Raw genomic sequence first — 15,276 nt, 5'->3', positions numbered from 1 at the left:
ACCATGTCATTTATAATTACTGCTTTTAAAGCAGTCAGACTGAGGGAGGGAGAAACCGACAGCAAAAGAGCGAGTTAGGGAGAGAGAGGGTGATTGAGGAAGCAAGTGAAAGAAGGAAGAGAAGGGGAGGGAGTGGAACTGGGGGATGAGAGATAGACTGAGTGAGTGACTGAATGAGGGAGGGGAGTGAGGAAAGAAAGATAAAGAGAGATAAAGAAAGAGTGAGAGGAAAAGAAGTGGGGGAGGGAGGGGCAGCGGGGGATGAGAGACGAGAGAAACTGAGTGAGTGAGTGAGAGAGTACAACAGAGAGATAAAGAGAGAAGGAGGGGTAGTGAAAGACTGAAACTAAGAAGGAGACAGAAACAGAAAAAAAGAAGAGGGTGAGAAATGAGAATGAAAGAGGGAGGGAATAGGAAAGAGAAAGAGTGTTAAGACAGAAAGACAAATGAAAGAGGCAGTCACGCAAGATAGCAGCCGTGACTGTATGAGAGGATCTGAACTGAATTTAAAAATAGATAAAAAACTAAGACTCGCTAGTGTAAAGACCCGTAAGTGTTGCTGTCTTTGCGAGTCTGAGAAACTGAAAACTAGAGAAATGCTCTGCACTGAAAGTAGAGACGATTTGAGAAGTAAAAAAAGAGGTAGGTTAAAGTAGACATGACACTCTTACAGTATTCTGTGACAGAAAAAAAAGTTACTTCATTTCCCCAGTTCAGAGTTGCAAACTTTACCACAGCAATTAACCAACAGTTCAAGTCAACATATAAACACAAGGCACTTCAGACAGAGTGTATGTTTGAGATGAGCACTCACCACATTACTTCTGGTGTGATGTTTGAGATGTTTCAGGGACCTCATCCTTCAAGAGAAGTGAGAGGAGCAAAAAACACCAACTCCTATTTATAGCTGCGAGAGGGTAAGGGGGCGGAGCCAAGCTCATCCTCCTCCTACTGTTGCTGTTATCAGAACTGACTGTGCCTGCCTCTCTCGCACACATACACACACAAACCTATTTCTTCCATTCTCTTTCTTTCTTTCCTTCTTTCTTTCAGTCTCTCTGCCCTCCCTTCCACACACTCCCTCCTTTCTTTCTTTCTCTTTCACTCTCTCTCTTGCGTGTATCTCTTTCTCACGCACACACTCCATACAGCGTGACCCTTCAACAAACATATTTCGCTCGTACTAACAAAAGCGCACTTCTGAGCAGACGTACATCCATTCTCTCTTCTCTTTAGAAGACACATGTTTCAAGCCTGCATGTCCACACAGAGTGATCTCTAATCACTGGTGCGCTGGAGGTGTGCCTGTCAGTGTCAGGCAGACAGTGAGTGAGATTCGGCCAAATGTTTCCCGGAAGGAGTTCTACAGGTCTGTTTATTTGCGCATCTCAAATAATTAAGCCGCAAGACGCCTGTGCGACGTCTGAGAGCCAGTGAGCACAAAAAAAAAAAAAAAAAAAAATTGAGTGACAAAAGAAAGAAAAGCAGTTTGGAAAGAGAGGGAGGGAGTGAGACAGACATGGGGGAGAGAGAGAATAAGAGGAAGAGGGAGGGGGACTGAGACAGAGAGGTATAGAGAGAAAAGGAAAGGGAAGGGGGGGTGAATGGGAGAGAAATAGAAAGAGAGAGAGAGAAAAGAGGTGGGGGAGGGCGAGAGAAGAAGAGAATGCAGCAAAAAAGGAGGAAGAGAGGAACTGGGGGAGGGAGAGCAAAGCATAAGAAAAGATGAGGTCAAAGAAAAGAGAGAAAGACAGAAAGAAAGAGGAGAGGGAGGGAGAGCGTTCGAGAGGAGGAGGACTGGAAGAGAGATAGAAAGAGAGAACGCAGTGAAAGAGAGAGACTTTCAGCAGCCTGAGAGAGAGATAGTGAAGAGAAAAGAAGAAAAGGGGGATGGTGGAGTGTGAAAATAAAAAAAGAGGAGTCCATCAGCAAGAGAAAAAGAGGGGGAGTGGATGAGTGAAGAGGGGGGGCAGGGGGAAAAGAGAGGAAAAGGGAAAAACAGCAAGAAAAGATATTAACTATTAAAGTTCCGGTTTCCTCCTGAGGGAGCTTGTGATAGGCTCTACCTGCCCGCTCCGTTGCCGGGAGTGTGCCGAGGTGTTCCCGCTCATCCTCATTACGGAAGAGGTATGGGATTAGTCTAACACCTCCCGCGAGCTTATTAACGCTGGGCCATCCCACAAAAGAGCCTCTATTACGGGACGGAACACACCTGAGTGAAGGACTGTGCTGTATACCGTAGAGTGGAGGACATTTTTCATCAGCGAGCAGGAAAGGGCAATCCATGAAAGAGAGAGAAAATCAAGCATTGTAGGAGACTCAGTATATGTGCGTCTGAGTGAGAGAAAGATGTGTGTGCGCGTGTGTGTGTGTGTGTGTGAGAGAGATCGTGAGAGGGAAGGAGGGAGGGAGGGAAAAGAGAAAGGACATGGAGAAAGAGAGAGAGATAGGGAGCGAAGGGAAACAGACAGAGATAAAGAGAGATTGAGGGAGGGTGTGAGTGAGGGGGAGAGAGATAGCAGGAAGTTGAGAGAGGAGAGAAAATAGAAAGAGTGCAAGGGAAGAAACAAAGAGATAAGACGCAAAAGACAAAGAATCCACATGCAAGAAGAAACGGCCAGGGACATGTACATAAAACAACACAGAGCTGGCCGCCTGTGGGGAAAACGAAGAGGGGGAGACAACAAAAGTTAGGGGAAAGAAAGAATACACCGGCTGGAATACCCATCCAGGGCCCGTGGGCTTTTCCCTCCTCCTTTTCTTGTTTCAAGAAGGAGAAATGGCTTGAAACCTGTCCTAACCTCATTTGCCCAGAAGTATCAGACTTGTGTGAACCAGTCCCAAGCAACACACACACACACATGCAGTGAAGAATACATGATGAATAATGAACACCTACTAGTTTCTTCTGCATGTGTGTGAGTGTGTTTGAGTGTCTGGCTTGGCTTCTCCACAGGTTTGTGTGTGGTTTGGGAATCCATCTACACGTTTAATCGATGTGTGTTTGTGTGTGTGTGTGTGTGTTTGTGTGTGTGTGTGTGTGTGTGTGTGCGCGCACACACATCAAATGACACTTTTACTTACAGTTTGTGTATTTGTTTTCTGCCTGAAGAAAAGCAATAGGAAACTTTTGTCTGCATTGTTTTCTGCGGCAGTGAACGTATGATACTGAGGGAAGTTGGTTTGAACCGGTTGGGTTGGTGGTGGAGATCTGAATGGGATGTGTGAGCATGAGGCCTTTTTCAATTCTCCAAACCTTATTGCTAATGTGACCCAAGCAAAGATGTGACAGGAAATGTGAAACCCTCCACCAGTGCATGCTGACACGTCCATTTTGACGCAATAATGGTAAAGGGGTGTAGCTGGGCTGAAGTTTTTGTTTAACTTGTTTAATGCAAGTATTTTTTAGTGGTAGTGGAGAATTTAGAAGTAGAAGTTGTCCTTTAAGTTTCTGGGAAAAGTATGTACTTTTTTGTAAAGGAAAAGTATATACTGTACTTTAGAGTGTGTAACAGAAGAGTTTGCACAGAGTTGCTCAGTAGCGTCGCTACAAGTAGTGACACTACTAGCTTAACTACATTTCTCAGTATAGCGTCGCTACTTTCTTAATCTAATAGCTTTTCAGTAGCAAAGCTATTTTTTTTTAGTCTAGTAGCGCAGTAGCGTCCACACAAGCTACATTTACCGATTGTGGATCAATAAGTGATAACACCAACATTCACTGAGCTGCGAGGCCGGTGTCTAGCTGATGAAAGTAAATCCATGGCTGTGTCCGAAACCACCTACTACTCAGTAGGTACTGCATTTGAATTTAAACATACTACTCGGCCATTATAAAAGTACGTTCTATACAGTATGAATGGAATTCGGACGTACTACATTCAGCATTTAGTCATGGTCAAGTGACCTACTCACATCAGTTACGTCACTTTACTCCCATTCCTGAATTCTCTCGCGGGGCATCATGGGTTAGCGCAGCGTTCATGGGATGTACACTTTAGAATCTCGCCGGAAGTTTAGGGTACTATATAGTAAGGACATATGTGGTTTTGGATGCAGCCTATATGACAGTGAGAATGCAAATTTCTTCTTCCTGTATTACGATGGATGACAACAAACCTTTTGGCGCTTTACTGCCACCTTTCGCTCTGGTCAATGACATAGCCAACTAATTAGGCCAACATGAGAAATTTTCCTAATGTAAAGTTGACTAAGGGAGAGGAGGTCTATATATATATACTACTTAGGATGGATATGCTGGGTCCCAACTCGTATAACATTTGGCCCTAAAAATGTTTCTTTAAAAATGCAGCTCTCATCATGCCAGAGGGTGAGCTGAATTTGAAAAATGAAAGAAAAAATGATAAGGGAAAAATACAAATGAACTAATGTCAATTCAATGTCATTTTTAAGATTAACTTTGTATGAAAGAACTTAGTAAGAGCATTTACAAAGTACTTTTAACTTCAAAATGTAAATTGTTTTCCCAGCAATTACAATTAAATTTTGAAATGCCTTTGTAAAAACAATGAATGAATGAACAAGCAACCAGACAAACAGCAGGACATTTAAGCTTAAAAAAAAAAAAAAAAAAAAAACTATAATGACATTAGGGCAGCACAATATATTGTATCGAAATCGAAATGTGCATATCTGCAATAGTCACATCGAGATATGCTGAGTCTGTATAGTCTGTATTATAGTTGACCAGAGGCTACAGTATTGTATTAATCACTGCATTTATACAGAATTACTAAGATGTAAGCCAAAAAAAATGTTCCTTCGAATTTTTGACTTGTTTCTAGTCTAAAGATCTTCATTTCGAACCAAAAACAAGATTATTTTATTTCCCCCCCTGGCTGATAGTTTTGCTAGTTTTAAGGAAAAACTTTTTTTTTTTTCACTTTTTTTTTCTGATGGCGAAACAATATTTTTACTTGCTCAAAGAATGTTTCATATTTTGACTAGATACGTATGGAGGACCAGGAGTGCCGGTTTGAAAACAAAAATGAAGCATCGAATTATCAATTTAATAATTGAAGCATTAAACTGTGTATAATTATATCACAATTTAAATAAACAAATTATGGACAAATAAATTAACATAATAAAATGTTTATTTAAATAGTTATTTTAAATGTCCTTAAATAAAGCAATAAAACAATGCATTTAGAAATAGTTTTTAAATGTACAAATAAATAGACAATTTTATAAATGTTTTAAATCATGTTTTAAAACGCTGATTAGTCAAACAATAAAAAAGTGTATTTATAAATAATTTTAAATGCATTTTTAAAAAGCTATTTAAATTGTACATTAAAATGCATTTAGCAAATGGTTTTCTCTCTCTATTTTCCACTTGCTTTACTTTTCCTTTTGCTACATGCATTTCTCGAGTTGGAAATAAATCGAAGACAAAAATGTAATTTGACAGTCCAAACGTGGAAGCAACCAAACAACTTTCACCTCAAGCCGAGCTAAACCGTCTTTCACTTGTAAATAAAACAAAAACGACAGCTAATTTTAGAGGGAGTTTAAAGATCATTGAAGCAACTCAAATGTATCACAACCCCACAATGTCTGATGAAATGAGACAAAAAGAAAATATATGTTTCGTATTGTGATTATTTAATTTTGGTCAAATAAAGCTTTTCAAATTATCTTGTGAAACTGCATTCATATCGCAATATTTATCGCAGAAAAAAAAAATGCATTATCTGATTTTTCCAATATCGTGCAGCCCTAATACAAATGGTGTAAAAATAGATTTTTTAATACTTCTATACAAATTAAATATACAATTCATAAATTATATTAATGATATATTAAACTGATTAGAAGTTATAGTAATTGCATGTCTAACATTAAAAAGACTTCTATTTCAAATAAATGCTGTTTTTAATTCTACTTTAATTCTGTAATTATCATTTAATAAAAATGTTTACCCAAAAAAGATGTAAATCAGCATTCTGAAAAATCACGTGCCACTAACAGGGTTTCTCCAGGTTAAGACATTTTTAAGACCATTATGAATGAAATTTTAGACTTGTACAGGGCTAAACACCAAGGACACTTTTTTTTTTAATATCCCAGTTGTTAAAGATTTTCACTTGCCCTATCAAACTAATTATTATAATTAAATACAATAAAAAAATAAAATAAAATAAATAAATAAATAAATAAATAATAATTTAAAAATAAAAAAATAAAGGCAAGGAAAATAGTCAAACCACTCTGGCAAATAAAGTTAAAAATTACATTTTTAAATGAAAAGTTTAAGGTCTGATTAAGATGGATTGTTGGTGATTGTATGGGACGGGTGTTGTCCAGATTGGGTAGCTGAACATGAAGGAAAATGAAGACCTGTTAAACAACGATTTTAAAACTACAACAAAATATTTCGGTAGATTTAAGACTTTAAGGCCAAAATTTTAGTTTTTGAGATTTAAGACATTTTAAATCCCCACAGATTGTCATTAAAGACAATTATAACCCCTGCTGAAAAAAAAAAAACATTTGAATTTAATTTAAAAATACCAAAAAAAGCAATATTTAAATTGTAATAAAGCAATTCCAGCATTAAGGATGTGACACTTTCAGTAAAAAACTTAAAACATAAATACACAGAGAAAGTACTGTATATGTTAACATTATTTTAAAATACTATTTATGCTTTCCAAAAGAACTATTCAGTCAGAGTTACGGGATCAGAAAAATATCAATCTGTTAATGTTTTTTTTATATATATTTTAAATAAGGAAAATGAACATGCGTTATGGATGTGACCAAAAAACGTCTGAGGTTACAGTATACAACATACTTGGTAGAATTTCTGTAAATTAAACTACACAACCCAAAAGAAATACTGCTAATCAAATGGATAGTTGCCTCACTACAGAACAAAAATGATTGATTTTATTTAACTTTACATTTTTTGCATTTATGAGGAAAACCGTTCGTAATGAATGTGACAAATGTGAAATTGCCACTTTTGTAAATCAAATATTATAGTTTGAAAACATTGACAGAAACATTTTTGTGTATTTTTACAGTACTGTAAAATACTTGCTTACACAAAAAACATAAAGGTTTTCGCTTTTTTAGTGATGGAATTGAGGATGTAATTGTTCAATAGTATTTTACACCATTGCTATTTTACTCATTTTCTGATCACAAATACAGCCATGAGTGTTGTGGTAGTGTACATTTTTAGACATAGACAATTATCATATAGAAAATTAAATTCGGTAATGGCTAAAAACTGTACAATGAGACAAATTTAAGGAGTTGGCACATCTTATCCCACTCCCCCTTATATTGCATTTTAGTGTTAATATAAAGGAGTTTTTGTGATGAATGATCTTTTCAAAATATCAGCAGAACCAAAAATGAATTAGTACAAATGATCTTAACCTGTCATTAAGGCTACAAAATCATCACTCTACGCTGCCGTTAGACTGGGTTTAGTGGAGCTCTTATGAGGCGTCAAAGCGCATACACAGCCAGCCTTCAGCTCCTCCATCTGAGCCTTTGAAACACACCAGCACTGCCACTTATTAACCACAGAAACTCAATGGACATAACCTTTGACCTCAAGCCAGACAGTTAGTTCCTTTCTAAATTACCTTCTAAATCATTTGTCCACTTGTGTGAACGTAGTATTAGGATAGACAGCGGGAGATGGTTGGTTCAAACGATGAGCTGTGGGGTTTTTACTTTAATTTTTTTGTGGATATAAAATTTAATTGTTTTTTAAAAAAAAAAAATAAATATTAAATTAAATTAAATAAAAAAACAAGGACTTTTTTTGACAATTTCAGATAAGATCTAACAAAAGCTAATGAAAACAGACTTTAAATTTTGAAATAGCCCTTCTGGGCACTTCTGCTGAACGGCCATGCCATTATAAACTTGCCAAGTTTAAGATGTGAATTCAAAATGAGCGTTCTTCATACCCTCTCATACCTGACAAGAAGCACTGGATTCAATTTCTACAGCAAATGTGTTGCAAATCCTCATAGCACAAACACATTAAGAAAACGCACTGAACACTCTCACAAACGCAAATTTTAAAAATGCACTGCAAATTCTCACAACGCAAACATTTCTTCGAAATTTCTCACAACACATGCAAATACCACGGAACACAACAGAAAAGTCTTAAGCAAGGCAAAAAACTTGACAAACCTGGAAGGTTATGGGCTGTGTCTGAAATCTCTTACTTCAATACTATATTGTTACGTTGTAAAAACAACCCGCAATAGGCAAAATCCATGATGTAGTCAGCTTTATTTATTTATTTTTTATTATTATAGATGTTTTAAGGCTGTAAAACCGAATGTAATGAACCGAAGATTCATTTATTTCGTAATGGTGTCCTATTGTCTAACTGCAAAAAGGGTACCAATGGTACCCTTTTGATGGGCATGGTGTACGACCATGTTTCAGATGAAGTCACTTTTTCTCGAGAAAATGTCACAGTAAACCCATACTGGTCTTTCACATATCAAATGATAAGTACTTCTCAAAAAAACAGATGCTTTATACACATAAACACTTAAATGTTCATTACTAACCTTTCTATGAACATAGTTTGAATATATCTGCAGATCAATAACAGTGTGAAACAGCCTACTGTAATGTCTGCAATTATATAAAATAAATGCAACATTTATAAACACATACAGACCCTTACAGTCTCCGATATGCTATCAATTACAGACAAACTACAGACAGAATACATTTAGTCCTTATTTAACTCCAAAAACACCACACAACATATAGCCTACAGTCAGTGCAAACCTCTTATATGTGTCTTTAATGTTCACCAGCATCTTAAAGAGTCTGTTAAAGAGTAGTAGTTCGTTCTTGTTTTAGGTTGCAGAAAGAATCATTTGCTGCTGTTTTTTTTTTTTTTTGGCTTCTCCTTTGTTTTTTCACGCTTCACTCTCACGTTGGTCTTTTCTGACAGGATGAGATGTCAGAAGCACTTAAATAATCACGCGCACGTTATTATTATCAGTTCATTATCTCAAATATAGATGCAAGGCGTACCGAAAAGTGTACCGAACCGTACCGTACAGCTCAGTGGAAACAGGCCACAAGGGACCACTGTATTTCAAAAACCTGATAACCTACTAGTTCCAGGAGGATACTGAAATGTAAGATTCTCTCCCATGATGCCCCGTGAGAAAATTCATGAATGGGAGTAAATCAACCCAACTGACACGGGGAAGGTCACATGAGAACAACAAATGGCGAATGTGGTATGTCTCAGATGCATCCTTGGTTATTTAGACTAAGATAAAGAAAGTCGTATAATCAGGATTTTAAAATAAACAAAAAACTCACCTTTCAAAGATTACTTACAACTTTCAAACTTTAACGGCACAATAAGCAAATCTGTCACGTTTTTGGGTCCCCTTGAAAAATGTCTGTTGTTTTATGTGCTAATTGTGTGTGTTGTGAGAAACTGCAGCGTGCTTTCTTAAATTGTTTGCATTGTGAGGATTTGCAACATATATACTGTCAAACTGAAGCAGATCTTTTCTTAATTGGTTAGTGTTTTATAAAGTTTTGCATGCGTTTATTGCGTTAAGCTCTCTCTGCCACCATAACTTCCATTGTTAAACACTTCCATTGTTAAATGTCTTTGAAATAGGAATATTTATTTAACCACAGTATTTTCATCGATCGATTGCTGCTCCTGACGATACTTACTTTTAAACAGCCTTTTATTATGTCTTGCACTTAAACAACTAATTATTGCTTATTTAACTGACCCATGCACTCTCACATTCACACACATACACTACTGCCGATTTAGTTATTCAATTCACCTATAGCGCAAGTCTTTGGACTGTGGGGGAAACCGCAACACCCAGAGGAAACCCACGTGAACATGGGTAGAACATGCAAACTCCACACAGAAATGCCAACTGACCCAGCTAGGTCTCAAATCAGCCACCTTCTTGCTGTGAGGTGCCATTGGTAACCACTGAGCCACTGTGCTGCCCTGAATATAAACTTATATAATATATATATATATATATATATATATATATATATATATATATATATATATATATATATATATATATATACATATATATATATATATATATATATACATATATATATATATACATATATATATATATATATATAAATGCATTAGAATGGTGAACACTTGCTGTATCATCAATTGCCTCCTCACTGTCAGATGTGATTTGTGTCTGTTTATTGATGTGTAAAATGTGTTTTTTAAATTAATTAATTTTTTTATTTATGAAGTGGAACCAACACAACAGAGATATGGTAAGCATTTAAGGACAAGTTGATATGGACATTTAAATATTAAACTTAAAAATTTCTTTACAATTTAGTTACACATCCACGAATGTTTTTTACACTGAAATTAATCATTTGTTACGATATACTTAGTGTAAATACACATTTTTACTTTGTACTTACAATTGATTAAATACATGCATGCAATTAAATCTGTAATTAATTTCTGTAATCGCATCTTTTATAACAGTGTTGACCACTCCTTACACTTTAACCCACCCTTAAACCGAGCTATACCACCAAACCTGTCCCTAAATCTACCTGTATCCCACCTCAATAGCACCAGAAAGGATCTGCAACACATTATGAACACAGTGAACACATTGTATTATTTTGTATTATTGTATTATTATTATTATTATTATTTATACATATTAGTTTAGGCCACTTAATATAAAAGTGGGACCTTTTTTATACAGTATATTACATAAAAGTTAATTTCAATTGTTTTTTCATTTCTCTGACCACAGAAAGAACACATTAAAGCAGGAAAACATCTAAAATTATGTTTGTGCTGCTTATTGACCCCAGAGCACATGTATTTGTATGAATTGAGCCCTTTAATTAATTTGTTGTGCTGCTCTTCTTCCTTTTCCAGCCTCCCTAACGATAAGGAATCTTGTACAGGGTTCAACGCTAAGGATTTTTTTCTACTGGCCCGATCGGACCAGTGGTTTAGATTTTTACTTGACCTGCCAATATTGCCACTGGCCCCACCAAAAAAAAGTTAATAGCTATTTCTTAGCCACAAATAAAACAAAATGTCAAAATGTTTGTAAATCTAGAATTTAAATATTTAAAAATGTTAAAGTGTTTTGCAAACAAAAGTAGCAAAATGTGCAGGTATTTTATTGCAAAACAAAGGATGACTGACCTGCCAAACTAACGGCAAACTGTACAAAACATCACTTCATTTTTTTTTTTGTCATGGTGTACCCTCGTAAATGTCTGCTTCCAAGACATTAGAGACACATGTTTTCCTCTAGCATCATCCCTTGATGTTGCCACCATGTTGCTGTCTCTTAGCTGTACTGGTTGTTACGGAAAAAAATACCATGCTCACAACACCCAATCAGATAAGAGGAACTGAGAAGGTAGCATTTGAAGGCTTAAAAACGGTTTCTCTATTCTGACTGTATTTGCACGCAATTGACAAATAGTCACAGGCAAATTAAACTTTAATGACAGGGCATTTGTTGCCCGATCGGCCCAGTAAGGATCCTGTCTACTGTCCCGAGCATCTCACACGCTGGCCCCAGGCCATCGGGCAGTCCTTATTGTTGAGCCCTGTTGTACTTGGTTCATTGGAGGTTTTTAAATTGTATAGCGGCTATCGTAAATACACACCATTTCAAAGAAGCTTTGTGTAAAGTTTTACTGTTTTGTCTATAATGGATTTACTTTTTTAGTTTGAGATTTAGTTTGAGTTTCTGGCGATACTCTATTTATTATTTGAACAGTTAAACCAGGCATATTTTGTGAACAACAGTATACAGTGCAATGATTATTTGTAGCATCTTAGACATGCATCTGAACTTTTTTTTTTCACCTGAACAGATTTAATAGTCGTTTTATTCTAAGACAATCTAAGAGGTTTTCAAAAAGTACTCATACAAAATGATAGGTTGTTTCAGGTAAGGCTGGGTGAATAATCGAAAAGTAATCAGAACCTATAATTAAACATTCAGAACCTATAATCCAGTGTTTTTTTTTTTTTTAAGACCAGCTTTTCTCCCAAAAATATTGTAAGGCTCCCTCCACATTTAATGATATGATCAATCATAGGGCTGCTCGATTTTGGGAAAAATCATAATCACGATTATTTTGGTCATAATTGTAATCACGATTATTCAAAACGATTACGATTTTTTAAAATAAATAGTTTGTAGTTATGACAAAAAAAAATGGTTTTCAAACAAACTGTATGTTTATTACTATATCTAGATATGTTTTTGCACAAATAATAGCCTAATAAATACAAATATATAACCAAAACATCAGTAGGCCATTTATATTCAGTACATCTATTGGGTATTGGGGTTAAAATGTCTTTTTAAAGGTTCACAAAACACTCAAGTACCTTTTTTTTTTTTAAAATTTTAACTGATTTGTGTGTGTTGAGCATCAGTTAAGACAATGTTAGCACCTGCTAACTTTAATTGTGGGAAAAACTGGATAATTTTGAGCTTTTGTCAGCTAATTTCAGCTTCCGGGTTTAAAATTATTTTTGGGGCGGGATCAAAATTGTTGACGTAGCGCAAAACTGCAAGTGCAAAGATGACACATAAGTTTCTCATTATTATTCATAGCGGAGTTTTCTTATCCTATGAGAAGAGCCGGCTTCTTAATAATTCATGACTGCGCGTGCTTTCCGAAGGCAAGATAGACCTGCCAGTGCCAAGCTGTGAGACACGGACCCACGGCACACAGTATTTAGCTGTCCATGAAGGGTCGTATGTGTTTGTTTCCATGATCCACAGGGTTTGTTGCATGTTTTTTCTCGCAATGCTGTCAGGGCCGATACAGCAAAGCTGTTTGTGTGCTGCAAGCATTTTTGTCGGGAGACCACTACGAGTATGGCGGACGTTGTCAGAAGTTTGTTCACATTTAGGGCCTACTCACACTATGCTATCAGAACCGTGCCCAGGCTCGTGTTCCGGATCGTTTGAGAAGTGCGAGTGCTCTGAATCGGGCTCAGGCAAGGTTTATGACACATGATTTTATAATGATATAAATTGTGGTTATCTGTATATGAAATTAAGAATAACAAATGTAGCAGGGCATTAAATTAATGTTTATTTCTTTGTATTTTAACTTTGTAAACTATAAAATCATGCCTCTCTTCCCGGTTTGTGTCTCATTTAGTGAGCTAACTGACAACAGTTGTTCGCTCCCCTCCTTCTCCCCTGCTGGCCACGCCCACTCCTTCCCTTTGCTCGCGGAGCTTCATGCCCATCAGGATGCATTTAAAAAAAAAAATCTGAGTAGACCTGAACCGAAAGTAGGGGGGTGTCATGACCCTTTAATTTAAACGACATCATGCATTCGTTAGCAATAACTTTGATGCAGATAATGCACTGTGGCTAAGTCAAGGACTCCTTGCTTGGAGAAAATGGAATAAAACCATAGTTCAGGTAACGATCTTGGTATTTCCTGCATTTGGTGTCTCCAGTATTGCTAGCGCTGCAATTTGAAATGTTTGGAGCTTCCTCACCTTGGTCCAGTATGCTTGCCTCATTAATATTAGCTGTTGAATCAGTGAGACTGTTTTTTTTTTGTGGAGGACAAAATACAAAATTTGTTTATTTAAAAATTAACTAAGGCAACATGATTGTTCTCCCTAATGTCCACTGCCTAAAAAAAATTGTTAAAAATATGATGTGACCCCCCACAGAGCTCGCTGAGGCCCACTTGTGAGCCCGGACCACCCTGTTGGGAGCTGCTATAAACCGAGCTAATTTTTCAAGGACAATATTTTCAACACTTCAGCACTTTGCAGCCAAATCTGATCTCTGGTCAAGTAAAACGATGGACCCATTCTTGAGCCTTACTTTGCTCTATTGACAGTGGTACCCTATAAAGGAACAAATTACAAATACTCAAATTACTGCAATTGAGTAGTTTTTTTCAGGAAATGTAATTTACCAAGTAGTTTTAAAAATGTGTACTCTTACTTCCACTTGAGTGCATTTTAATGCAGAATTAGTACTTTTACTCCGCTACTTTATTTTTTCTTGTCTATGTGGATTGTCTAAATTTTAAAAATAAGTCCTGCGATTCCTGTCCAATTAAATCGCACATAGAAGGTAAATCCCCTCATAATGAACATCCTCAAGACATGTGCGATTTAGAACTGCAGCAAACTCTTTGGAAGCATTAAAAGTGTCCAAGGAGAATTCCAAAATCTTTACACACAATGATCCAGAGACTGTTTAGATGCATGCCACTGATGAGAAGAAGATGGATATTTACTGTATAATGATTGAAATGGCCTTAAACACCAAGCAGGCACAAGATGTTAACATGGCGCCAGACTAGCATTGTACCACCATTGTCGTGGGGACATTGCATTTTGTTTGGAAATGAAAATCGGGTTTACTTCAGAACCCAACGTCAGGTCGACGTCAATGTCCAACGTCCAACCTGAAATCAACCAAATATCAATGTCTAATTATGTTACAGCTTGATGTTGTGTGGATGTTACAACTATAATGTCATATTGAATTTTGATTTCCATACCTGATGAATAAAAGTAATTTTTAAAGCTATGTCACAGTGATTAGATTCTTGTGTGAATTCCAGCGTGTAGACTGGATGTCTACACCAGCAGTGACAACGTGACATCTTTGAACTTTTTGCTTTAATTCATGAGAAAGTCTTGGTTCAAACCAATAAGCACGCTCTATTGTGTATGAAGTACAACTTCATTATTATGCAAGATATAGCTTTAAAGACCTGTTTTTTACCTGTTAGTGTTCAGACAGCTGAGAGATGCCACGTTGTGTTGCTAACCTTTATTAAAATAAGTGGAAGAAGAAGAATTGTCATCAGTGTTGGGTTTATAAATGTGCTGCAACGAAGGTTTTGTTTTCAATTCCCCACTATGAGACTCGCGTATGGATTACAATGGTCTGCTAACACGCAACAAAAAAATTATTTGTAACGAGAAATTTTTACTCGAGAGCTTTTCGCATCTGGAAATGGTGAAATCCGGATTTGCCACTCGTCTTCTTTTTAAAAAGATGCGGTTCCAGTTGGTGTTGATTGTTCTATCTCTACAGATTTGGTAAGTGTGTGCTCAGTGTTTTTTGCTTATGTTTATTAAGAGGCAAAGTTAGTTAGTATCGTCAGCAATACTCTTTCAGTTATTTAAATACAAACCTTAGTCCAAATGATTTAGTTACTAAGTTTACAGTATGTTAATAT

General features: G+C 36.4%; 1 protein-coding gene across 15 annotated transcripts in view; it reads right to left on the bottom strand.

Moving 5' to 3' along the window:
- The window catches only part of znf710a (zinc finger protein 710a), a 48,365-nt gene that overhangs the window by 8,986 nt on the left and 24,103 nt on the right, over positions 1–15,276 (bottom strand). For 7 of the 15 annotated variants that reach the window (XR_015514190.1, XR_015514189.1, XR_015514191.1 and 4 more), the window contains exon 1: positions 815–875. Coding sequence is in view for 2 of the 7 variants with exons in the window: in XM_087291626.1 (XP_087147752.1) it covers positions 815–859 (45 nt within the window). In the remaining 5 variants the exon portion in view is untranslated. 15 annotated transcript variants of the gene reach the window in all.

The sequence above is a fragment of the Danio rerio genome, chromosome 18, assembly GCF_052040795.2.
Source record: "Danio rerio strain M-AB ecotype USA chromosome 18, GRCz13ab, whole genome shotgun sequence".
NCBI lineage: Eukaryota > Metazoa > Chordata > Actinopteri > Cypriniformes > Danionidae > Danio > Danio rerio.
Note: the sequence above shows the minus strand (reverse complement) of the source record. Positions and strands in the feature narration are given on the sequence as shown.